The sequence below is a fragment of the Meles meles genome, chromosome 17 (genome assembly GCF_922984935.1).
Source record: "Meles meles chromosome 17, mMelMel3.1 paternal haplotype, whole genome shotgun sequence".
Taxonomy (NCBI): Eukaryota; Metazoa; Chordata; class Mammalia; order Carnivora; family Mustelidae; genus Meles; species Meles meles.
The window spans coordinates 5,249,726-5,273,803 of NC_060082.1; the positions used below are offsets into that span (position 1 = coordinate 5,249,726).

Below are 24,078 nucleotides of genomic sequence, written 5' to 3' on the forward strand. Positions count from 1 at the left end.
TATAAGACTTGTGGAATAAATGTATTATAAATATCATTTCCCACTAATTTGCTTGACTTTTCACCTCTCATTCTGTGTTTTTTTTTAATTAAAATAACTTTATTTTTGCTTTAATATACTCTAAGTCTTCATTTTTCTCATCTGGAAAATATGAGTTATGGTGTATCTCACAGGGTTGTTAAGAGGAATAAATAAAAGAATGCATGTACTCCTGCCACTTAGCAAAATTCAGTAAATATTATTATTATCCCTAATGCCACCCTTTTCCCCTCCTTCTAATCTTCTATTTCCTAACATTTCTTGTGTTCTGAGTATCTGAGAGGTCATATAATGTTGTAGAAAAGACTGACCAATTTTTGATCAATTCTTAGCATCTCTGAGCCAATGTTTCCTTATCTGTAAAATGGAAGGCTTCATCACTTTTGAGATTCAGTTCATTTTTTCCATCCTTTATTGACCACCTACAATTAACAAGTAAGATAAACATTGGAAAAATTATAGACAGTTCACTTTCACTTGTGATTTCATGACCCCTCCTACTTTTGCAAATGCTAGTTGTGAAAAAGATGTGAGCACTGTGAGGGGAAGTGCACATTTTAGTGACCGGCATCCAGAGAACAACATGCCTCATCCCCGAGCATGCTTCCTTCTCATCCTTCTCCTCTGCCAGTTCACAGGTGAGTCCAGATTCCCCTGTTCCCCTGACTGCCTTCCTCATCTTGAGGTATACCTCTAGGCTTCTGGGTCCACTCTGGTTCTCTGACCCAACTCAAGAAGCTCTGCTACTTCATATCTTTTTGTAATCTGTGGTTACTAAATCAGAAGGAAACTAGGAGAGAAGAATGAATCTGCAGACAGAATCCCATGCTGATTATCCTAGGGAAGGAAGGGCTGAAAGAAAGGGTGTTGGGTAGCAGAATGACCTGTGTTCTAATCTAGAGTCTGTCATGAATTAAATAAAGAATGTGGGGTGCCTGGGTGGCTCAGTGGGTTAAAGCCTCTGCCTTCGGCTCAGGTCGTGATCCCGGGGTCCTGAGATCGAGCCCCGCATCGGGCTCTCTGCTCAGCAGGGAGCCTGCTTCCCTTCCTTTCTCTGCCTGCCTCTCTGCCTGCTTGTGATCTCTATCAAATGAATAAATAAAATCTTAAAAAAAAAATAAAGAATGTTATCTTCCCTGAGCCTTAGCCCTCCTTTCCTTTGAGGGCAACTTTAAAACCAAAATGAGATCATATAGGTGTATATTTATTTATTTATTTATAAATATGCATTTTAAATATTTCTGCTTAAACATATTTGTAAATATTTATTTAGAAATATATTAGAAAAATATTTTAAATGATTATGCGTAACAATGATATTAGTGGAAGGACAATATGAACTTTCTCTTCTAGTCTGAACAATTCAGTCAGTTTCTACTTAGAAAACCACCTTATACTATAGGTACTTTATGTCTAATACCATGAAGGACTGAGGAATTTTCTGTTCCTGTCACAAAGATTCTAGTCTTTGAAGGTTTTACTGTCCTCATGGCTCTCAGATAGGACCTGGAGCCCTGTAAACTGGGAATATCTCTCTGTTCATCAAACTCATGGGGTACCACCATGAGATCTCCCTCTGAGGACTTGGTTGGTATGTTTATGTGTGCCCCAGCCTGCCTGAAGTGACCTGCCCAAGACCACACAGTCAGTCAGTACTCCTAATCCTTTCCTCCCCACGACCTGGCCTCACTGAGTGTTCAGCAGACTGTTGCCCTCCCTGAGTTCATTAGAATTTTGCATATTTAGGAAGCACCTGGTTCTAAGTAGGTGGTCCTAGAATAGGTTTTTCACTTTAAAAACCACTCCCTGAATAGAAATAGTGATCAGAAGTGGAACTTCATGGTGAAGTGGGGGAGGACACAGCAGAGCTCTTGAAAATCCTAGCTGTCTCCTTAAACCTGAACTATGAGCAACAGGGCACATGTGTGTGCCCTGCTCCATGGGGCTGTGGACAGCCTAAGCGGTTCACCTCCCATGGATGAAAGGAGTCCAAGATTGCCCTTTATCTTTTCTTTATTGTGTTTCTATTGTGTTTCTGAAGAGCTTAAAGAAAGTATAGGGGGCTAGAGATGGGAGCGGGTGATGGGGAAGAAACTAGGGGACTCCTTTTCCATCAGAGAGGCGTTGACGCTATACAGTAATTTACATGTTTGATTCTGCATAGAGTTCATTTCATCAAAACTAACCCTTGCTTAAGAAAGAAAAAACCTGGGGCGCCTGGGTGGCTCAGTGGGTTAAGCCACTGCCTTCGGCTCGGGTCATGATCTCAGGGTCCTGGGATCGAGTTCCACATCGGGCTCTCTGCTCAGCGGAGAGCCTGCTTCCCTTCCTCTCTCTCTGCCTTCCTCTCTTGTGATTTCTCTCTGTCAAATAAATAAAATCTTTAAAAAAAAAAGAAAGAAAGAAAAAACCAGTTTTGGAAACTACTGCGCTTTACCCAACTTCCCCTTAACTAATGTGCCACAGAAAGAGAATTTTAAATCAGTGCCAAGACTGATACACAGGGAACAGAGGTTTGCAAACCTCCCAACATGCCACATGCCTTTGCCAACACGTGTGCCCTAACCCACCACATTCACATTCGAACTCCCTACTGTTCTGCCTCTCACTCATCTCCCCCTGCTCCCTCTTAAGCTCTTCAGAAATACACTGAGGCAGTGTTACAGATCTCAGGGGTGTTGGGGGCATAGCTTGGGAAGCCCTGCCTTAGGATTCCTGGCTCCACTGACTTAGAGCATGTCACCATGACCCTTGGAGTATCAATCTCTTCATCTGTGAAGTGGGATGGGACTAAGTAGTCCCTAAGACCTCTCCCAGCTCTAAGATGCTCTTGTTTCCATGAAGAGGATGTCATGATATGCTGGTACATTCTAATGGAGACACTGCATCCTGGGAGACTTGTTTGGGGACCAGGCCACCAAGCAGGAAGTGACTTTTACACCCTCCCTTACCCTGAAGTCTTCCTCCTTGGTACCGTCCCTTAATTCTTGCTGTACTGATAATGTCCCTTCCTCTTAATATGGATCCTCACCTCCAATCAACTCTTGAGTCTTGTGGGGGGGGGGGAGGGGAGGGAGCAGGTGAAGGGAAGAGGTGATAACCCAGAGGAAAAGGAGGTGGTAAAGGGGAGGAGGTGTTAACCTTCTTGTTATGAAGAGTATCTTAGGATTGACTCTTTTAATATCAAAATATCTGAGTCTTGGGCAGGACAGAAGACAGAGGGTCTCCAGCTCCAGGTCCCTCCACCTCCAAAGGCAGGTTGTCAGGGAATGCTTGCTGCAGGAGATCTCACCATGCATGGTGATTGGACAGTGTTTTGCCGTGAATTAGCCAGTGAATGGTTTATAGGCATTAAGTTCCAGACCACCTTCTGAAAAGCTCATCCTGCTGAGAAGCCATCCAAAGAAATTTTGGGAAATCCGTTTCTCACTTTTAGCCATTCTTGGGGAAATGAGAATTAAAAATGAGAAGCCTTCACAAGGCCTGTCTCATAACACTGTTCCTCACCCTTCCCTCCCATCTCCTACTGTGTGGCAGAAAGCTATGTACTTCTCGAAATGCTTTCAAATCCGTATTCACCCTTCATCCACACCAAGTCCTCGCAAATAAAGATTATTTTTCTTTTTGAGAGTTGAGAACACCGTAACTCAGCATGGTTAATAGCAAGGCAGTAGTAGAAAGAATGCAAGCCTCTGACACAAAAGACCCAACTAGCTCCACATCCCAAGTCTACCATTTCCCAGTTTGGAACCTTGGGGGAAATCACTCAGCATCTTAGAACCCCAGTGTTCTCATTAATAAAATGGAGCTTTATTAACCTCTATCCCATGGAATTACTTTGAGGGTAAAAACGTGATGGCCATTAAACCAGTTTATGAGCTAAGGAGTGATATCAAGGGTTTGTTGTTTATTACGGAGGAATCAGAATAAACCAAGGTCTCCTGACTCTCGGTTAAGCCAGAGCACTACCTCTTTACACTGTTCCATGCTGCCTGGAGGAGAGGCCAACCCCACCCCTCCCTGGGTGCAACCCCAGAGCCTACCACCAGGTAATCTGGAACCTAATGCCTATAGATCAATTATTGATCTACAAAGGGTATGTCCAATCCCACCCAAGACAATAACTCCTTCTGGGGAATTTAAAGTGGAAAAAGAAGGGACATTTGAGGTAGAATTTCAGGGAGTGGGTGTGAGAAAAAGGTGGAGACTTACTCAGTAAAGGGCTTTGAACTAGGTTTTATGGGTCTTGAATATGATTTGGATAGACAGAGAGTAGGATAAAGCACAAACAAAAATGTGAGGTACAAAGGAAACTGGGGGTCAGGTGAAGGAGGAGATCTGGCTGCTTGTCTGGGGATAGCAAGTGGATGCTGGTCCCCAGCTTCATATCTTTCCATAGCATCATATGGTCATGTTACCCTTAGAGCAAAAAGCCCAGGGTTTCTCAGATAAATCAGCTCAGGTCATGTGATACTGCTGAGCTAATTACCACGCCAGAGGAAGTCTACCACCTGAACTGGGTTCTGGTCAGTCTTACCCAACACAGTTGGCTGCTATTAAATGAGGAAAGGATGAAGTGGATGCAGAAAAGACAAGTTAGGACATTCACTACACTGATCTAGGTGGGAGGGTAGCTGAGTTTCATGGGGTCCAATCCTCACAGGCCTTGTAGCTGGGTGTTAGTAGCCACTCATTGTCTAGAGTCTTCCAACCTTACAGATCATGCTCAATTTTGGTATTGTAGGTTCTCCAAATGCCTACTACATCCCCTTTCACATCCCATACAGCCGTTTATTTAATGGCTATCTCCTAACTCTGAGAGTACAAGGGTCAAGATGGTATCCCTCCCTAGTTATGTCCTCAGCTCCTAGACAGTGCCTGGCACAAGTATAGAACTAAATAAATTCTTGCTAGAGGAAAGAATGACTGAGTGAAGAAAACATGACCTACATAGGCAAGGTAAAGCTCAACAGGATTGCTGCAGGTAGAAAAGCCATCACAGAACGGGGAACTTCAGGTCAGCCTTGGGCAGCTGAGAGAAGTCTCTTGTTTCTGGATCCCTTTTCACAGTCAACTCTGGGAAACTCTTTCCACAGAAGAGGAAAGAAAACTGGCTAGGACTGGCTAACCCTGCCTCTTAGTGTCTGAACTCACACTTGGGGAATGGCATGGAGCTACTTTCTTCTTTCATGACCCCTTTATTCATCCTAAAGATATAATTACCATAGAAACAATATACTCCCTCTAGGCTTGTGTTGACAGTTTGCATTCTGTCATCTTCCAATTTCATCCTAACAAGGAGCAGTGAATTTGGAGACTTTTTTTATATCCTCACACAAAGTTCACCTATCTTGGCATTCGCCCAGAGAATACAGCACACCACATGTGTGAAGAAGTGAAAAGAATGATTGTCCATGTCTCAATGTGTGCACACCAGCTATAGTACTAAAGTCATACTCTTGCCGTCCTCCTGATTTCAACATCTCCCCCAAACCTTGTGTGAAAATTCAGGGTTGCAGCTACTTGGAGCCAAGTGATAACTGCCTTCTTTGACTGCAAAATATTCACCTTATTGTTGAAGTAAAAGGATACAAACATTATAGGATCTGTCGAAAATTCAAACTGACACTGACTTTGTAGCATGGACTAGGACTACTTTGATACCATGGAGATGATCAAAGACAGAGCAACTGGAAATCATCCTGCTTTAGTATTTAGGGATGCAAGGGAGAGGGTTTTTGAAAAATCAGATAACTTAACAGATTGATTTAAGAAAGACTTGAGAGATCCAAATTATATATGCACTGACTGATGAGGGCGAGGAGACAGAAATGTTTGAAAACAGGAATCAGCCCCCAAAAAAGGCCTTTACCCAGGGGATAAGCCAGTACTTTTGGAGACAAATTTAGCAAAAAGAGTTGGTTAAGATCCCAAAACTGTAGGGGCTTCCAGGCGGCTCAGTCAGTTAAGTGGCTGCCTTTGGCTTAGGTCTTGATTGTGGCGTCCTAGGATGGAGCCCTGCATCTGGCTCCCTGCTCAGCCAGGAGGCTGCTTCTCCCTCTGCCCTTCCCCCTTGTCATGCATGTGTGTGCACTCTCTCTTTCAAATAAATAGATAAAATCTTTGAATTTAAAAAAATCCCAAAATTGTAATCAAGGCAATTGGTTAACATTTGGTAGCATCAGGATTCCCTTTCTCTGGGGCACTTGTAAAGCAGCTAGTGCTTGAAGGTCACCAAAAGACTCAAAGGGGTAATCAGATTCTGTGAGGTCCAAGGGCTTCAGAATTGACAGCTGAGCCCTCACTGCTGAAGAGGAGCAAGAGAAAGAGCTGGAGTTGGCAATAGTGCGCCAAGCCCCTCAAACTGAGCCAGACTGGAAAGACCTCAGGCTCCAGAGACATTGAGTTCAATGTTATGTCAATGAGTTAATATTGAGTTAAATGTCATTGAGGTAAATGTCAAATGTCAATGAGTTAACAGTGAGTTAAATGGCATTGAGTTAAATCCTCAAATCATCACCTACTAGCTTTGTGCCTTTGGGAAAGTTATTTAGGTTTTCTTTGAATCTCAGTTTTCTCATCAAATCAGGAGTTAACAAGCTTGTGCTATGAAGGGTCAAATAGTAAATATTTTGGTCTTTGCAGCACGATAATCTTTGTCACAACTACTCAGCTCAGCCTTTGTAGTGGAAAACCAGCGATAAACAACATGTAAATGAAAGAACATGGCTGTGTCCTGGGACACCTGCCTGGCTCAGTTGGTTGGATTTCCTATTCTTGGTTTCATCTCAGGTCATGATCTCAGGGTTGTGGGATAGAGCCCCCAACGGCATCTGTACTCTGCATGAAGTCTACTTGTCTCTTCCCTTCCCCTCTGTTCTTCCCCATCCCAGCTCTCTCTCTTTCTAAAATAAATAAAATCTTTAAAAAAAAAAAAAGGCCATGGAGGTGTCCAAATAAAATCTGATTTACCAAAATAAGCAGCAGGCCACATTTGGCCTATGGATGTAGGTGGCTGATCTCTGCGTAAAAGGATCAAGAGTCGTAGTTTTTAGGATTGCTTTAGGTATTAGGCATAATCTTTATAATAAATGTTTGGCACAGAATCAACCTTAGTACGTAGTATCTATACTGGGGACTCTGCCGGAGTAGTTGAGTTTTAAGAGGAACTATAGGAATAAATCCCCAGTGAAGCAATTTTGGGTAACTGGAAAGGCCAGGACAGGAATTTGGTCTGCAAGAAGGGGAATGAGTTGCATCAGTGCTAGGGTGGTAGAAAATATGACGGTAAGACTCAACACCAAAAACCCCCAGCAATCCAATTAAAAATGGCAGAGAACCAGAATAGACTCTTTTCCAAAGAAGACATACAGATGACCAACAAACACATGAAAAGATGCGCAACATCACTAATTGTCAGGGAAATGCAAATCGGCCACAATGAGATATCAGCTCATACCAGTTAGAATGATTAGTATCCAAAAGACTACAAGAAGTGTTGGCAAGCGTACGGAGAAAAGGGAATCCTAGCACACTGTTGGTGGGAATGTAAATTGGTGTAGCCACTGTGGAAAACACAGTTTTTTTCAAAAAGTTAAAAATAGAAATACCATATGATCTAGTAATTCTACCACTGAGTATTTACCCAAAGAATACAAAGACACTAATTCAAAAAGATATATGCACCCCAGTGTTTAATGCACCGTTATTTATATTGGCCAAGATATGGAAGCAGCCCAAGTGTGTATCAGTAGATGAGGGACAAAGAAGATGTGGTATATATACACAATGGAATATTACAGCCATCACGAGGAATGAAGTCTTGCCATTTCCAACATGAATGGACCCAAGTGAAATAAGTCAGGCAGAGAAAAACAACTACCGTATGATTTTACTCATATGTGGAATCCAAAAGAAACAAGTAAACAAAACCAGAAACAGACTCACAAATACAGAAAACAAACTGGTGGTTTCCAGAGGGAGGAGGTGGTGAGGGAATGAGTGAAATAGGTGAAGAGGATGAAGTGGTACAAACCTCCAGCTAAAAGATAAATAAGTCAATCTGGAGGAGATCCTGCTGAGTGAAATAAGTCAAGCAGAGAGAGTCAATTATCATATGGTTTCACTTACTTGTGGAGCATAAGGAATAATACGGAGGACAGTAGGAGAAGGAAAGAAAAAGTGAATGAGGGGAAATTGGAGGGGGAGATGAACCATGAGAGACTGTGGACTCTGAGAAACAAACTGAGGGTCTTAGAAGAGAGGGGCATGGGGGGATGGGTGAGCTTGGTGGTGGGTATTAAGGAGGGCACGTATTGCATGGAGCACTGGGAGTGGTGCATAAACAATGAATCTTGGAACACTGCATCAAAAACTAATGATGTATTAAATGGTGGCTAACATAACACAATAAAAAAAAAGATAAATGAGTCACAGAGATGAAAAGTACAGCACAGGGAATAGAGTCAATAATGTAATAAGGGCTCCTTGGTGACTCAGTGGACTGAGCCTCTGCCTTCGGCTCAGGTCATGATCTCAGGGTCCTAGGATTGAGCCCCGCATCTAGCTCTCTGCTCCGTGGGGAGCCTGCTTCCTCATCTCTCTGCCTGCCTCTCTGCCTACTTGTGACCTCTCTCTGTCAAATAAATAAATAAAATCTTTGAAAAAATAATGTTGTAATAACTTAGTATGGTGACCACACTTATCATGGTGAACACTGCATAATGTATAGAATTGTTGAATTACTATGTGGTTCACCTAAAACCAATGTAATTATTGTATGTCAACTATATTTCAATTAAAAAAACATGGTAACAGATCCAGCTTTGACAAGAAGTAGAACCAGGATATTTGGTCAATCACACAGGGCCAATTAGCCACAGTGTCCAGGGCACACAGTTATTTGAATTTCTTTCAGAATCAGAAGAAAAATAAATATAATAAAAATAATTAATATGTAATAATGAATCCAGCTGGCATTACATTCATTTTTATACCCATGCAGTCATAAAACATAATTTTTAATAATTTTTATGGATGAAGGCAAAAGTGAATACAGCCTACAAAAGTCATAGTGCAGCCCAACAGCCGCCTCATTGTAATACAACTGTCAGGATCCTATAGCTTTGTTGCCTTATTGGATTTTAAAAAGATTTTCCAGGGTCATCTGGCTGGCTCTGTTGGTGGAGCGTGACTCTTGATCTCAGGGTTGTGAGTTTGAGCCCTACCTTGGTCATGGAAATGACTTAAAAAGGTTTTCTTTCTTTCTTTCTTTCTTTTTGTGCTTTCCATGATGGAATTAATAAAATTTCTCTTAGACATTTCAGCATGACGCATTATGTTAAGAGGTAGAATGGAAAATAATTGGGTTTTGTACTTGTATGGAGAACACCTTTAAGAAGACTTGGGTTCTGGTTTTGGTTTTGCCACTATTTGTGATCCTTGAACACTTTCTCAGTTTCTGCTGTTTGGTTTTCTCATTTGTAAGCAATGGTGGATGGGAACTCGATCCTGTGAGTACTGACGTGAGCTCTGCCTCTTACTGACTGTGTACCTCTAAATTTCCTTTCTGCTCTGTACTACCCCAAGTCTGTCCCTCAGATCTTAACAGGTAAAAGACTCATCCCCCACTCTTGTTCATTGGAAATGCTCCATGGGCCACTTCTGAAAGCTTTGCCCACAGCCATTCTTCACTGTTTTCTGCCTGGAACCACAGAACCAGTGATGGTTGTTCATAGGTCATACTTCTTGAAGTGTACTAAGATTGTGGTGAGACAAAAATTTTTTGGGGAAGTGAACCCCTACTACAACTCTTAATAGTTGGGGGTGAGTATCACAAGTCGGTCTGGGCATCCTACAGAGCATCCAGTGCTCTTTTGCCTTTCCACTCAAGGAAGGACACTGAAATTCAAGTGAATGAGAACCTCACTAGGGGATGATTTCAAATGCACTCTCATCTATCATAAGACAGAAGATGAAACACCCACAAGCTTCCCAACTATTGTTATCATTAAGAACTTGGAGCTCCCTTCCCAGTGTCCTGCTTGAGAACCACTGCTCCCCCTTCCCCACACCCTCCCCCGTCAGGAAAGCTGCTGCTTCTGCGTCTGCAGCAAAATCAGCTCTCCCAGGAGCAATCTGAGAGTCCAAAGGGGGGTTTGGGCCATAACTTCACCACTTGTCCCCTAACAGGAACTTGTCCAAGATGAAGGTGGGCCTTATGACTTACCTCAGAGCGTGAGATCTTCCAGCCTGAGGTCTCTGGGAAGGGGCGGGTTCACCAGCAGTCCCTCCTTTCAGGCAAAGTATTCTTTTTTTTTTTTTTAAGATTTTATTGATTTATTTATTTGACAGACAGAGATCACAAGTAGGCAGAGAGGCAGGCAGAGAGAGAGTAGGAAGCAGGCTCCCTGCTAAGCAGAGAACCCGATGCAGGGCTCGATCCCAGGACCCTGGGATCATGACCTGAGCCTAAGGCAGAGGCTTTAACCCACTGAGCCACCCAGGCGCCCCTGGGCAAAGTATTCTGACCTTATTGCCTTTGTGTGAGGTTTCAAAGGGCTTCCCAGGGCCTGGTTGGGTTGGCCCCAGAGGGTTTCTTAGGTCCTTCCCAGGACCTAAAGCAGGTGAATAATTGGTGGCAAGGGCAGAGACTTAGGTTTACTTTATGGTTCTCTGTGTCTGCAGGGCCAGTAATCTCTGGAGTTCTGAAGGAGCTGGTCGGTGACCTTGGTGGGTCTGTGACTTTCCCTCTGAAGGCCCCAGGAGTTCAGATTGACAGCCTTGTGTGGATCTTCAACACAACCCCTCTCATTACCATACAGCCAAAAACACCAGAGAGTCAAACCAATGCCATAGTGACACAGAGTCATAACAAGGAAAGGGTGGACTACGTACGTGGAAACTATTCCTTGAAGCTCGGCAAACTGGATAAGAGTGACTCCGGTGATTACCGCGTGGTTATCTACAGCTCTTCCCTCAAAGACCCCTTCACCCAGCAGTATAGGCTGCGTGTCTATGGTGAGCAGAATCAGTTCTAAATGTGGATGACTGCCTTCATGAAGTGGTTAACTCTCTGACATTGGAGATACTCAAGCAAAGGTTGGGTAAACATTTGGCAAGGATGTAGAAGAGGGAAGTCTTGCATGGATGAAGTAAATGTAGCTGATTCCTAAGGCCCTTCCTATTCAGAGGTTCTGCCAAGAGGCAGTGCAGTGTAGAGGATGGGTGATAGGGGAAGCAGCGATCACACAAGTCAAATGCTGGCTTCTCTACCTACGAACTGCATGGTTTTAGCCAGATTACTTAAACTCTGAGAAACTTCATTTCCATATCTATAGTGCGGAGGAAGGTGATACCTATTTTAGAAAGATTACTGCATATAAACATCAACTACACCTCTTTCCCTATGGGTAGGGAAAACACAAGGATCAAAAGGAAGATAAAAATATCAGCTTTATTTTTTTTTCTGGTGAAGCTAGATAGGAGAAATATTTTCCCCCAAGTCTAGACATTGGAGGCCGTTCAGGGAAGATAAACTTACAAAATAATTACTCAACCAGGTACAGGAATAGCTGTCTTACTCACCGAGCTGTAGGATCAGGGACAGCCAGAGATGGGCCTCCAGGTTTGCCTTTAAGAGGTAGGTCATGTACCTTGACCCAGGTGTGTCCTCCATATAGACATAGTTGAAAGGAATAGAGGGCATGCATTAGCTGAAGGGGGGCGGGGGGGGGGGGGGGCAAACCACATTTAAACAGCAATCTTAACTTTCTCAGAGTAGAGAAGGTAATAATAAAGAAATGATGTTTGATGTCAGACTCTCATCATCTCATCAACGAACCAATTGCTCATCCTCTCAGGGAGAACAGTGAGCATGAGAAATATTATTCCCATACTATTCTCTCCTGGAGAGTAAACTGAAGGTCTCTTCAAAGAAACCTAAAGACCAAGGAATAGGGAGCCTCTAAGGAAAAAAAAAAAGATAAAATTAGCTCACATCTAAAATACATCCAGCTCGAGCCTGGCTCTATAGCTTTTCTTTGAAAATGACAGCTGCGTTCTTGTTGTATTATTATTATTTCCATTGTTACTGTTGTTTATTTATAACTGTGGGAAAGTCAACCTAGACAGTTCTTTTTTCCAGATAAGAATGAGAATTCTGTTCTGAATTGTTTCTATCTCTCCACTCTGTAGCACCCCCAGAGATTCAGGTCCAAGGTTTGCAAGAATAATTCAGAAAAGGCATAGTTTCCACCCTTGGTTGTCCGTTTCTCTTCTGCAGAGCACCTGTCAAAGCCCAAAGTTACCATGGGTCTACAGAACAACGAGAATGGCACCTGTGTGACTAATTTGACATGCTTCATGGACCAAGGAGGAGAGGATGTGACCTACAGCTGGGAATCTCTGGGGCAGGGAGCCAATGAGTCCCATATTGGCTCCATCCTCTCCATATCCTGGAGGCTGGGAGAAAGGGGCATGACCTTCGTCTGTGTGGCCAGGAACCCCATCAGCAGCAATTCTTCAAACCCTGTCTTTGCCTGGAAGCTCTGTGAAGGTGACTGTTTCTCCTCTTTCTCCAGGAACTTCTGTCTTGGGACCTATACCTTCTTCAGCTCCTGGTCTGAATGGGAATAGGCCATGAAAACTGAGGGCCCCTGGGAAGTCACGAGACTGGGAGGAAGGTGGCAGTTGCTTCAAAAGCTGGGTCACTTTCCCTCGCTGACTCTTCTCCCTTCCCCGTGCCTCCACCCTTTCTCTCTTTAAAGGTGCTACTGATGACCCGGAACCTTCCGTGTTCCTGTACGTTCTAGGGCTGGTCTTCCTGTTCAGCGCCTTTGCCCTGGTGCCAGTAATTTTAATTATGCGGAGAGAAAGAAGAAAAGGTAGAGCATGCACTAGTTTTGCCTTCAGCCTCATTCCTGCATTTGCCCCCTCATTTCTTCAACAAACCTATGTTAAACTGTGTGTCAGGCTTGGTACTAGGCACTAAGGATAGAGAAATGAAAAGGCCATATTCTGTGTCCTCAAGGAGAGCACAATCATCCTGCACTCCTCAGTTCTGGAGTAAGAGAGTACTTGAGTCCATAATGTATCTCCTAAGTTCCAAGTCCTCCCAGTTCCCTCTCCAGGGCTAACCCTCCTCCTCCCCCTGAGGGCCTTTCTGGTGTGGCCCTCCTACTGACGCACGCCCTACACTGCTGACTCTGCTCCCCAGACCTGGGGTATGGCCTCCAACTCTGAGGTCCCGTACACCAACACACTCCTGTCAGCCCTCCAAATCCCCATCCCTTTCAGAGCCCCAACCCATACCCAGTCCTCCTCATCGGATCAACTCCAGAGACCTCTCTTTACTCCCATCTCAGTCTGGACACATTCCTCCTGGAGAAGGCTATCTCTGTCTCTCTCCATGCCAAACCCCATGCTCTGCATCCCTAAATATTGCTGCTGATTTTTTCTTCTCAGCTTCCCTGATACTGTCCATGTGGAGTGTTAGGGAGGGACCTAAGCAGCAGTTGTGTATAAACTGTAGGTGTTAAGATCTTTCCTCCCTCTCAAAAACACTCTGAAAGTGTTTCTGACTTTCTCTGCTTCCCCTTTGTCTGCCTTAGTCCACAAATTGGGAAGTGAAGTAACCAGGTAAATAGCTCATTATGGGATCTCCCTGGGTGTAGCATGGAAAGTCCCATGTCCCAGAAACCAATATGGTGGTCACCCTAAGTGGGTCTCCTGAGGGGTAAGGCTGGTGGGGTGGTGAGTCAAAGGAGGGTCAACTCTGATTCCCTCTCACCTTGGTTTCAGAGTCCATTGAAGAGAAGAAGGGAATGGATACTCATCGGGAAATTCTTAACTACTACCCCCCTTCTGGAGAGACCCCAGTGTATGACACAATCACCTGCATTAATGTGAGTCCTTTCCCATCTTTCCTGGGACCTAATCTTCCTCTCAAGGTCCTCCTTGCTTTAGTTGAGATTTCTCTGTGGACTTGGGCAACATGGAATATGAGGATGTATAGCCCTTGAAACCCAACACACCTGTGTCTCCCTAAGTCCTTATGAATACTTTCTCATGCAGGAGTCAGTGACCTCTGGTTCTGAGCCCCTGGATCTGACCCAGCCAGTAATGCTTGCCCTGTGATCTGTGGAAGTCTGTCTTCCCTCCACAGTTCACAAGCGTCACTCAACAGGCCAAATTCCTTTTGCAAAGAACAGCAGATAGGTGTGGATTTGGCCTGATGTTTGAGTTATGGTGTCAGAACACGGGCTATAGAGATGCCTGTTCCATCTAGAGAAGGCTCAGCGGCCCATGGTTGCTCTGGGTCCACATTCAAGGCTTTCTAGGTGTGCATCACCAAGCTGAGGTAAACAAGCACATTGTCAATTCAAATGAAACTCTTCAAAAAGAATTTCATAAGAATAAAGTTTAAAGAAACTCAAATAATAGATCGTTTCAAGGCATGACCTAGGCAGACAACTTTGACGGGCCCCCAGGAATCACTGTAGCCCCAGGTGGGCCTACTCCTTAGAGGGCATAGAACACTTTACACATTGGCCCATTTAGTGAAGAAACAAAAGCCCTTTGGGGCCTCAGAATGCCAGCTTCAGTCCAGCCCTTGGTGTCTCAAGTTATATCTTATCTACCACATTTCTGAGAGGAGACATTACACTTTCTTTTGAAGCCGTTAGTGTCCTGAGAGCTCCTTTCTGCCTCCCAGGAGTGACTGTTCTGGGCTCCACACAGCCTGGCTTATGTCAAAACCAATTGCTTTATCACCTCCCTCCTTCTTCCCTGCTCAAGACACACTCTTGGGAGACCACAGGACAGACCTGGGTGTTCAGGAAGAAACTTCACTGACCCAGGCAGGATACTTTTCTCCAGCCTGGACATTGCTTTTGCTTATCGCGGTCATTGTAGTCTTGTTGTTTTGACCCATCAGTCATCCTCACATATTTGCTCCACGGGCCCTTTGGGCTAATGGCAACGTTTACTTGCAGCATTAGCTGTATTACTTCAAATTATCCTTCGATCACCTTAGGCTTCTCATAGCTCGTGAGACTTCTATATCTTATACAGGTTTTGATTTATTTAAACACAACACAATTTAGAAATCTGGCAACTGCTTCTTGGAAAAAAGTTATTACTAATTATAATAGCACTTACCAACAAGAGCTCCTCCCTTTCCCATCCCTGGTCCAGAAGCTCTCTTCCCTCTTGCCTTTCCTCCCATCTCTGCTTTCCTTCCTGGATTCTGCGTGTCTCTTTGGGTTCGTTTAGGTGACCTATGATTGCTTTTTTCTTTTTTTAAACAGGACACTATTCCAGAGGAGAATCCAGAAAACACACTTTACTCCTCTGTGCAAATACCCCAAAAGGTAAGAAGCTTTACAGCCGAGATTCACCTTACTTGTCTCATCCTTTTTCCTGGTCCGAGCTTAGCTGAAACTGTGTTGGGCCCCAGCAATCTTGTATTCTCTGGTATTAAAATTTCCCCAGCACATTCTCTTTCCCTTTATTTAGGGAATACACAAGGGTTACACAAGAATATATGGAATAAGTGAGAATTATGAGTTGAATGGAGTAATATGGAACAAACAGAGAGGGAGAGAGGTTCTAGGTAGAGATGATCAAGAAAATCAGTAGGGTCCTGAGGATTTGGATGGAGAAAAGCCCATGGCTCAGGCTGTGCCTCAGAAGGGAGAGGTTGCTGGGGAGACAACTCCAGCTTGCTTCTGAGCTACCAGTAAGCTAGAGGCGAGAGAGATTTCTAATACTTTTCTTTGATCTAGCTATGTTACGTCTGGTTTGCATCCTTTCCCCAGACTACTAATGAGCTAAGTTTTTTTTTTTAAGATTTTATTTATTTATTTGACAGACAGAGATCACAAGTAGGCAGAGAGAGAGAGAGAGAGGAGGAAGCAGGCTCCCTGCAGAGCAGAGAGCCTGATGCGGGGCTCGATCCCAGGACCCAGGGATCATGACCTGAGCCGAAGGCAGAGGCCCTAACCCACTGAGCCATCCAGGTGCCCCTAATGGGCTAAGTTTTAAAGCTTATTCCCTCACAGATCATACCCGGCAGAAATAGTGATACCTTCCTGTCTCCCCTTCCAACCAGGTCAGAAAAAATGAGAACGAGTGAAGCAGTTTGCATAGTAATGGGAAAGTAATAGGATTATTGGAAGTAAAGTTCCATTCGTAAAGCATTCAAAAAAGTAAATGTGATTTAACCTTAAGTAACAGTTTCTCTACAGCGGGAGGTTTGGGTTGGATGACCTTGGCTGGGAAGGGTGTCTGGGATGGTGGGGTCTCCTGGTGGGATCCAATGCCCTCCCACCTCCAGCAACTGCATCTTTATATCTGCCTAACAGACGGAGAAACCCCACTCTCCACCCACATCACCAGACACACCAAGGTTATTTGCCTATGAGAATGTCATCTAAACAGCAGCGCGTCCCTTCTGCCTCGCCTCAAAGAAAAATAAATCACTGAATTGACTGGAAATACTGAGGAAGAATGAAGAACACTGACTTCCTTCCAGAATAACTATCCTCTATGCTCCTTCAGATTTGAGTTCCTAATTCCATTCACTCCTGAGAAATCTCCTCAACACCCAGATGTGTAATGGTCCCTTCTTGGAAATGTTACTGTGAATTTATCAGCCAGTCCCAAGGAAGAGGCTTAGAAGTATCTCTATTGAAATATACATTCACTGTCTGATCATATGAATGACAACTCCCATTCCAGGGCTTGGAGATAGGACTAGACCAAGAGTCTGGTGACCAAAAGAGTGAGAACATAGGAATGGCAGATATTTCCAGAAAAAGCAGATGTAGCCCCCAGAAATGGATTCCTTAACCCACTCATTACCTATGTGCCTGGCACTGTGCTGAGCTTCCACTGATTTTGCTAGGGTGTGCTCTCTGCTCTCATGAAATTGGTTCATCATGAGTGAGTTCTGTGGGCATTAGCAGCAGATCTGACCGCAAATCCCCAAAAACCAGAGAGTCAGGTGTGAATCCGTAGGACTTGGGAGCCAAAGTGTATGAGGACAGAGAAGCCAGGCAGAAGACTGGTTTTGTCCGGATGGATACTCCAAAGTGTGCTTGATCTGAGGACAAGGACCACAGCCCCAGCTTCACTTATACTCTGTGCTGCAAGTGAGAAGCCAGGGCCATCTCAACGGAGAAACCGAGCCTGAAGACACATTCAGAATCTATTTGAAAGACTTGGAGTTAGGGGTGATCATATGTAAATATTTAAAGTCACATAATTCGCTCAACAAATATTTATTGAGGATCTCTGCCAGGTCAGTCTGGCAAATAAAACAGACATAATTCCTGCCTCCCTTTTTTAGAGTTTACCTTTTTAATGAAATGAGAAACATGGGGAAGAGGACAGTTGCTTTTGATATGTTTCTGAACACATCTCGAATGAAAATATTGGGGAGGCATCTGATGCTCTAGGTCTGAGGGGTGTAAACTGTCAAATGACAAAGCTGAAACAGTCTTGTTTGAAGTCCTTTACTCAAAAGAAAGTAACCCATGGATTGGGAAACACACTGACTCAGAAGCACTGGGTACTCTTCTCAAGGGATTTTGGGCAAGACCAAGTTTTACAAAGCATTAGAAGAGACAACATGGAAGCAGAGCACAATTGGCTAGGAGGGTGGGGATTTCCTGAATAAGGTGAACCTCCCAACAGGTGAGTTTTCTAAGACACCTTCTCCCATGCCCATCCACATCTCACAACCTCTTGCAAGGGCCTGGTTGCTTTTATGTAAAGCTTTGTTCTGTGGTTTTGTTCTCACATGACTCCCGTGAGGCAAGCTGGGCTTATGTCCTTTCTACAAATGTTGAAATTGAGACAAGGAGAAACTTCAGTATGTGATCAAAGCTATTAAAAAAAAAGCAGTGCCCACTCTACCAGCCATCATTCACCGAAGGAGGGTGAGGAAGATGGGAACTCAAAACTTGAGAGGGGGGGATCCCCCTCTTCCCAGGTGTAGCATGGAGAAAAGGACATAGTTTAGAGACAAGCAGGTCTGGGGTCAAAAGCCCTTACTCACAGAATGACCTTTGCCAAAGACTTGGGTTCTGTGAGCTTCTGCTTTCTTATTTGTAAACCTTATAGGGTTTGCAATGTGGGATTATATGAAACAATTGTGAGTACATGGTATGTAGTAGAAGATTCATATATGGCTCATGATGCTTAAGGAAGGGAATAATACAGGGGGGGAAATGGTTAACTTCCCACGTCAACTTAGCATAAGATACAAAAGCATTAAAATGAAGAATCAGCTCTTAAAAGAAGCTGTCTGGAGAAGGGAGGAAAAATTTTCCCTTCTTTCTTTCTAGGTTCTTTGGCTGGTATAATAATTAGATTGACAAAAGCCAGATTAATAGGTCAAAAATTTTGATCTCGTATGTATGAGAACCCCATAAAAAATATGAGACTCAAAACTCCTCAGGCTTTTATACCATCTTGAACTAAGGAAAGGGGTAGGGGTCTGAGGTTTCAAAGGAGAGGAAGGCGATTCACAGGAGAATGAGAAGCGCAAGTGTATTATATATGGTGTTTGCCCTGCCATGCAGGTAAGTCTCTCAGATGAAAACATTACCCCTGGTAGTGGCTCTCTTTCTGGTACAGGCTCCCTTTCTAAATTTTATTAGATAATAATGGAGAGGCAAAAAGCTTTTCCTAAGTCTGCTGGGTTTTGATTGACTTCACTTCAAAATAATCCACATGCCGAAGCATGGGTGATATATTTTGGGCTGGTATATTCTGCTCCCCTTCAATGGTGTTAAAAAATGATTAACAAAATGCAGATAATACAAACAAGCTTTATTAAACGCTTTGTGAAGTGGGCAGTCTCCATTTGGAGATGTGCAAAATGGGGCAGAAGGCTGGAAGACTTTGTAAGATAAAAAATAAAGAATGAGAGGCGCCTGGGTGCCTTCAGCTCAGGTCATGATCCCAGGGTTCTGGGATGGAGACTCGCATCAGGCTGTCTGCTCCACGGGGAGCCTGCTTCCCCACCCACTCTCTGCCTCCCTCTCTGCCTACTTGTGATCGCTCTCTCTCTCTCTCTCTGTCAAATAAATAAATCTTTTAAAAAAAAAGACGTGGTTAAAAAAAATAAATAATGAGGAAGAGAAAAATAGAAAATATCTGAATGACTAGAGCCACAAAATCAGATGCATTTGGAATGAAAAGGTTCCAGGTTGGCTTGGCATTTGGAGATTAATGGGCTGGAAATACCACTGGATTTCTGATCAAACAGAGTATTTGCAGGAACATAAAAGTTATCCAACTTTTGGTTTGCTTATATGGCACCTTGGACAGAAGTGGTCCGTCCTGGACCTAGAAATTTGTCTCAGCACTGGCTTATAGCAAAGGGGGCAGGAGGAGAGAGAGAAATTGGGAATTTATTTTTCTCCGTGTTGAAAGAACTTAAAAACAATGCTTCCTGGGCAAGAATGGGATTGAAAATCATCTTGTCTCAAAAAGGCACCATGAGATTTACATACAAAAATATTTATTACTTTGCCATTTGCTATAGAGATGTTATAGTGATGTTCTATGAAACGACCTAAGACTCTAACCACAGGGAAAGGTGACGTGACACGGATGTTAGGAATTATGGGTTGTAAAGCTAGAAAGAGGAATGACTCTGAAGGGTAGTTGAGTGTGCCACCCCAAAATATGCCTCTTGATCATAAGGATTATGTTCAGTTGATTATTTTAAAGAAACAACAGATGCAGGAGAAGATCTTTTGTCTCCTTTGTGAGGGACAATTACATTTACAAAGGAAACCTCCAAATGTACAGGTGTCTCTCTCCTATACCAGAAAGAGAAGGATGACTCTGAATTACAAAAGAATCTTCCTACGTGACAACAACACCCTTTGCTGTCCTTTTCCTGATAACTTCCCATAAAAAGCTTCCCCCTCAAAACACCTTCCTTTTGCCTTTAGCTGAAGATGATATTTAAGATGGTAGCTTGGGGCATTTCAGGGAGTTTTACTCAGTTTCCTGGGTATCTATACGTGGTATACAGGAGGCATACATGTTATTAAACTTCTGGGTTTTTTTTTTCCCTCTCTTGTTAATCTTTTGTTACGGGAGGTGGAAGGTCTCAGCCTCAGAATCTAGGAAGGTACAGAGAAGATTACTTTCCCTGCCCTACAATATCACAAGTGAAGGAAAGCACAAAGTGAAATTTAATGTGCTGTATGAGTACAACTGTGTTTTTAAAACACCAATGCAAAGAAAAACTTAGGAGAAAAAAACATCAAAATATGAAAGCTGGGTTTTGTGAGGCAGGTGATATCTTCAGTGGCTTGGTTTTCTTCTGCTTGTCTTAATTTTCCAAAAGTTCCTTAATGAGAAAGGATGTATTACATAATGGAGCAGAGGAAATTTTAAGTAAGTGTTCAGTGAGTATAAAGAGGTGTGACCCACTGTGAGGAGTTGAGGGGAAATTCTGAGACCCCCCATCTTGGGGGTGGGAGGCGTGCAGTGGGAGAGGACGGAAAGTGACTCCTCCGGGTGAGAATGAGGTGCCAAGAAGAGTGAAGCCCCTAAAACGTGATGATCAGAGGAAAAGATTACTCTGCCTCAGAGTGGGTGGTTTGAGGTTGGGGGAGCTTCAGAGCAGGCAAAGATCGGGAGGGGAGACTAACGACTGCCTGCCTGCCGGGGTTTAGAATGCCTCTGTGCCCCACCTCCTCTCCTCTAAGCCAGTCCGAATGGTGAAATAGGTAGAACCAGCCCTCACTCCCTCTTTTTAAACCAGTGACAAAACCAAGCCCAGGGATACCCCCAAGAGATCTGAAGCCTGGACTCTCAGGAGGAGCCTTTCCAAATCCATGTGCGGAAAAAGCATTCACCTCATGAGCTCAGTCAGCAGGTAAAGGAAACCACCCGCGTGTTGGGGCAGGAAGCCACTTTTCACGCCAAGGTCCATCAAATGCAGCACCCAAAGCTGTGTGGTTTGGGGTGTAGGAGCTGCTAATACAGCTCATAAATACAGAAACTCTGGTGGGGGAGGAAAGAAGGTGTCTGTACCCTGTCAGGCAGACATTCACTCAACCACGCACGCATTCCTTACTGGGCACCACCAAGTACCAGATACTGTGCTGAACACAGAAAATAGAGCAGTGACCAAACAGAGGTCTCTATCCTTCGGGTGCTTAATTCTCAGGGAGGCTGTGAAGTTGAAAGATAATAGTACAGATTTGGTCTTCCTCCCAGTTTCCTCCCAAACAACTCCTAAAATCCCTGAAATCTTCAAAGAGATAAGTGTCTTTTTGTATGCTAATGTGGTGACTGGAGGCTGGAGGCCCCTGGATAGCCTCAGGGCTGGTTGCCTGGAGAATCAACAAAATGGTTAGAGGGTTGGAACTTCAGCCCTATTTTCCCCAAATTCCCTACCTCCTACCGTCAACATCCAGGGATGGGAGAGAGGCTGGAGATAAAATTCTGTCACCAATATTCGGTGATTAATCAATCATGCCTACATAATGATGCCTCCATAAAAAGACCCCAGACAGAGGGGTTCAGAGGACTTCCAGATTGGTGAGCACATGGGGGTGCTGGGGAGTGGGACGCCTAGAGGGAGCACAGACACTCCACACACACCCCTGCATACTTTGCCCTGTCCATTTCTTCCATTTCACTATTCCTGAGATGTTTCCTTTTGTAATAAACCAGTAATGTAGTAAGTAAACTGTTTTACCTTAGTTCTGTGAGCCATTCTAGCAAATTCTTGACCCCCAGAGGGAGTTGTGGAAGCCTTAGACTATACCTCATAAACCTCGGTCAGAAGTATGGCGGGCCCAGACTTGTAATTGGCCTCTGAAGTGGGAGCAGTCTTTTGGGACTGAGTCCTTCACTTGTGGAATCTGACACTAACTCTAAGTGAATAGTGTCAAATCTTCATTGAATTGTAGGACGCCCTAGCGGGTGTTGGAGAATTGGTTGGTGTAGGGGGGAAAGCCACACATTTAGTGTCAAATGTGTTCACTTTGAGTCGAAAAGAACAGAGAAGTTTTCCTGTAGTTGGTGCATTAGAGAAAAGAGTTTCCTTTTTAGATGCCAAGAATCAAATTATCTCCAAATACCACCACAGCAACAATGACTTGTATAAACAAAAAGATGCATGGTATAAAGATAAACTGTAATGGGGGCTGTTGCCAGGATCAGGGAAGGCCTCTCCCACACAATGATGATTGAGCTGAAGTCTACCGGTAAGTAGGGTAGGACCTCCTTACAGGAAAGGATAGCTTGATCTGAGGGCAGAGCCCATGCAAAGACTCTGGACACAGTGAGACCTGCAAGGAAGAAAGTCATGTGTCTGGGACAGAGGAGTTGTGCTTCTAAAATTTCAGTGACCGCAGTGGGAGAAACCCATTACAGAGGGTCAAGCAAACTACTCAGAAGCAAGCAAACTCCTTCGAATATGTTGGGAAGGAAGAATTTCCTCTGCTCTTCAAGATCCTTCTAGCTAAACAAAGAATCAAATTGTCACAGACGTATTGACAGAGGAAAATCAGACTGAGTTTTGTACAAATTAAATCCACATATACATGGAAATTCCAAAGACAGTCAAAATGGGGAATATATGTCGTCCTGATATAAGGAGAAAGGGATAGGGGTCTGGGACTTCAAAGGGAAGGAAGTCAATTCACAGGGAGATGAAAAAGAATAAATGATAAAAAAACAAATGTCTGCGGGGCCACACAGAAACAATGGGACTTAGAGAGGAATTTTAACAGAATTTGCTAAATTCCTCCCTGTCTGCCCTCCTTAGTTCCTCTTCTACTGTAGTTATCTATAGTGAAGTTTATCTTCTTGGAGCTGGTCCTCTGTCTAAATTCTTGGGACTGGGGGTTGTCAAAGCTTCTTCCCTCAGTCTTTTGGGCCTTGACTGTTTTCAGCTCAGCATAATCTGAATTTCAAAGTGGCTGCCTGAGATGGCCTGACAACAGAAATTTCAGGATAAGGATTCCATTGCCTTCCTCCTCTGTCAAAAGCAGAAAGAAAACACACACACTGGTACAGATACCAAATGATTATGAAATCTGATAGTCCTTGGATCTTAAGAAAAAGGGTTCTCAACTCTCATCCATTAGTTATTCATTCATTCAAAAAGTATTGAAATATCTGCCATAAGCTAAGCACTCTATTGCCATCTGCATTTATGTTGTGAACTAAACAGATACAGCTCTTGGAGCTAAACATCTTGTGGGGGAGACAGAAAGTGAGCAAAAAAAAAATCCAACAAATAAATATGTATTTACAAATTGTCATAATTTTGACAAAATTGAGCTAGGTACAATGATTATGAATAAGAGGAAAGATTGTTATGCCCGAGTTTTCGCATCCGAGAGACCACCAAGGAGCCAACACCGATGCAATCACACCAGGGTTTATTTGAGAAGCTTAAGCTTGGGCCCAAGTATACCCCACACAGCGGAGTAGGGACTTGGACCCCGAACAAGATTACAGTCAGAGCTTTTAAAGGCAGAGTAGGGGTGGACTCGGTGGTGGGTGAGGACAAAGGGGATTAGGGATGATGTAATTCTCTAAGGAAGCAAGGTCTCCAGGACCTTGAGGGGCTAGCTATTGTTGGGAGAAATGTTATTTATTACCAGTAGTAAAAATCTTCTCGGGAGGCCCTTTAGATGTATATCAGTGGGCCACATGCTTGGGAATGATTCTCGACACTATCTTGGAGGTTTAGAGATAAAGTTTCCTGAAGGAATTGTTAGAATAGACTTACAGGATCCTGGTCGGACCGGTCGGGGTAGGGAGTCGGTCAGGCTACGATTGTCCTTAGCAAACTCTCAAGGTGAGGGCAGTTGAGTTCCCAGGGGGGAGCCACTCTGTCTGTTTCAAGGGCTTGTCAGTAGGAAGGAATTTTTTTTTTAAAGATTTTATTTATTTATTTGACAGAAAGAGAGAGCACAAGAAGGGGAGCAGCAGGCAGAGGGAGAGGGAGAAGCAGGCTTCCTGCAGAGCAGGGAGCCCAACAGGGTTCAT

At 43.8% G+C, this 24,078-nt stretch overlaps 1 protein-coding gene across 1 annotated transcript; it reads left to right on the plus strand.

Annotated features, from left to right (window-relative positions):
• Positions 1–588: 588 nt before the first annotated feature.
• SLAMF7 (SLAM family member 7) lies at positions 589–18,242 on the plus strand. Its single transcript, XM_045982907.1, has 7 exons — positions 589–677; positions 10,726–11,058; positions 12,323–12,595; positions 12,807–12,923; positions 13,840–13,943; positions 15,348–15,410; positions 16,404–18,242. The coding sequence occupies exons 1-7, from the start codon at positions 623–625 to the stop codon at positions 16,473–16,475; spliced, it is 1,017 nt and encodes a 338-aa protein (XP_045838863.1). The 5' UTR covers positions 589–622; the 3' UTR covers positions 16,476–18,242.
• Positions 18,243–24,078: the final 5,836 nt, after the last annotated feature.

Bases quoted from the DNA above. Each gene is read 5' to 3' on its own strand.
- SLAMF7 (XM_045982907.1), top strand. From the start codon at position 623: ATGCCTCATCCCCGAGCATGCTTCCTTCTCATCCTTCTCCTCTGCCAG. The intron at 12,924-13,839 runs GTAGAGCATGCA...CCTTGGTTTCAG, and splicing joins GCGGAGAGAAAGAAGAAAAG to AGTCCATTGAAGAGAAGAAG. The intron at 15,411-16,403 runs GTAAGAAGCTTT...TCTGCCTAACAG, and splicing joins CTGTGCAAATACCCCAAAAG to ACGGAGAAACCCCACTCTCC.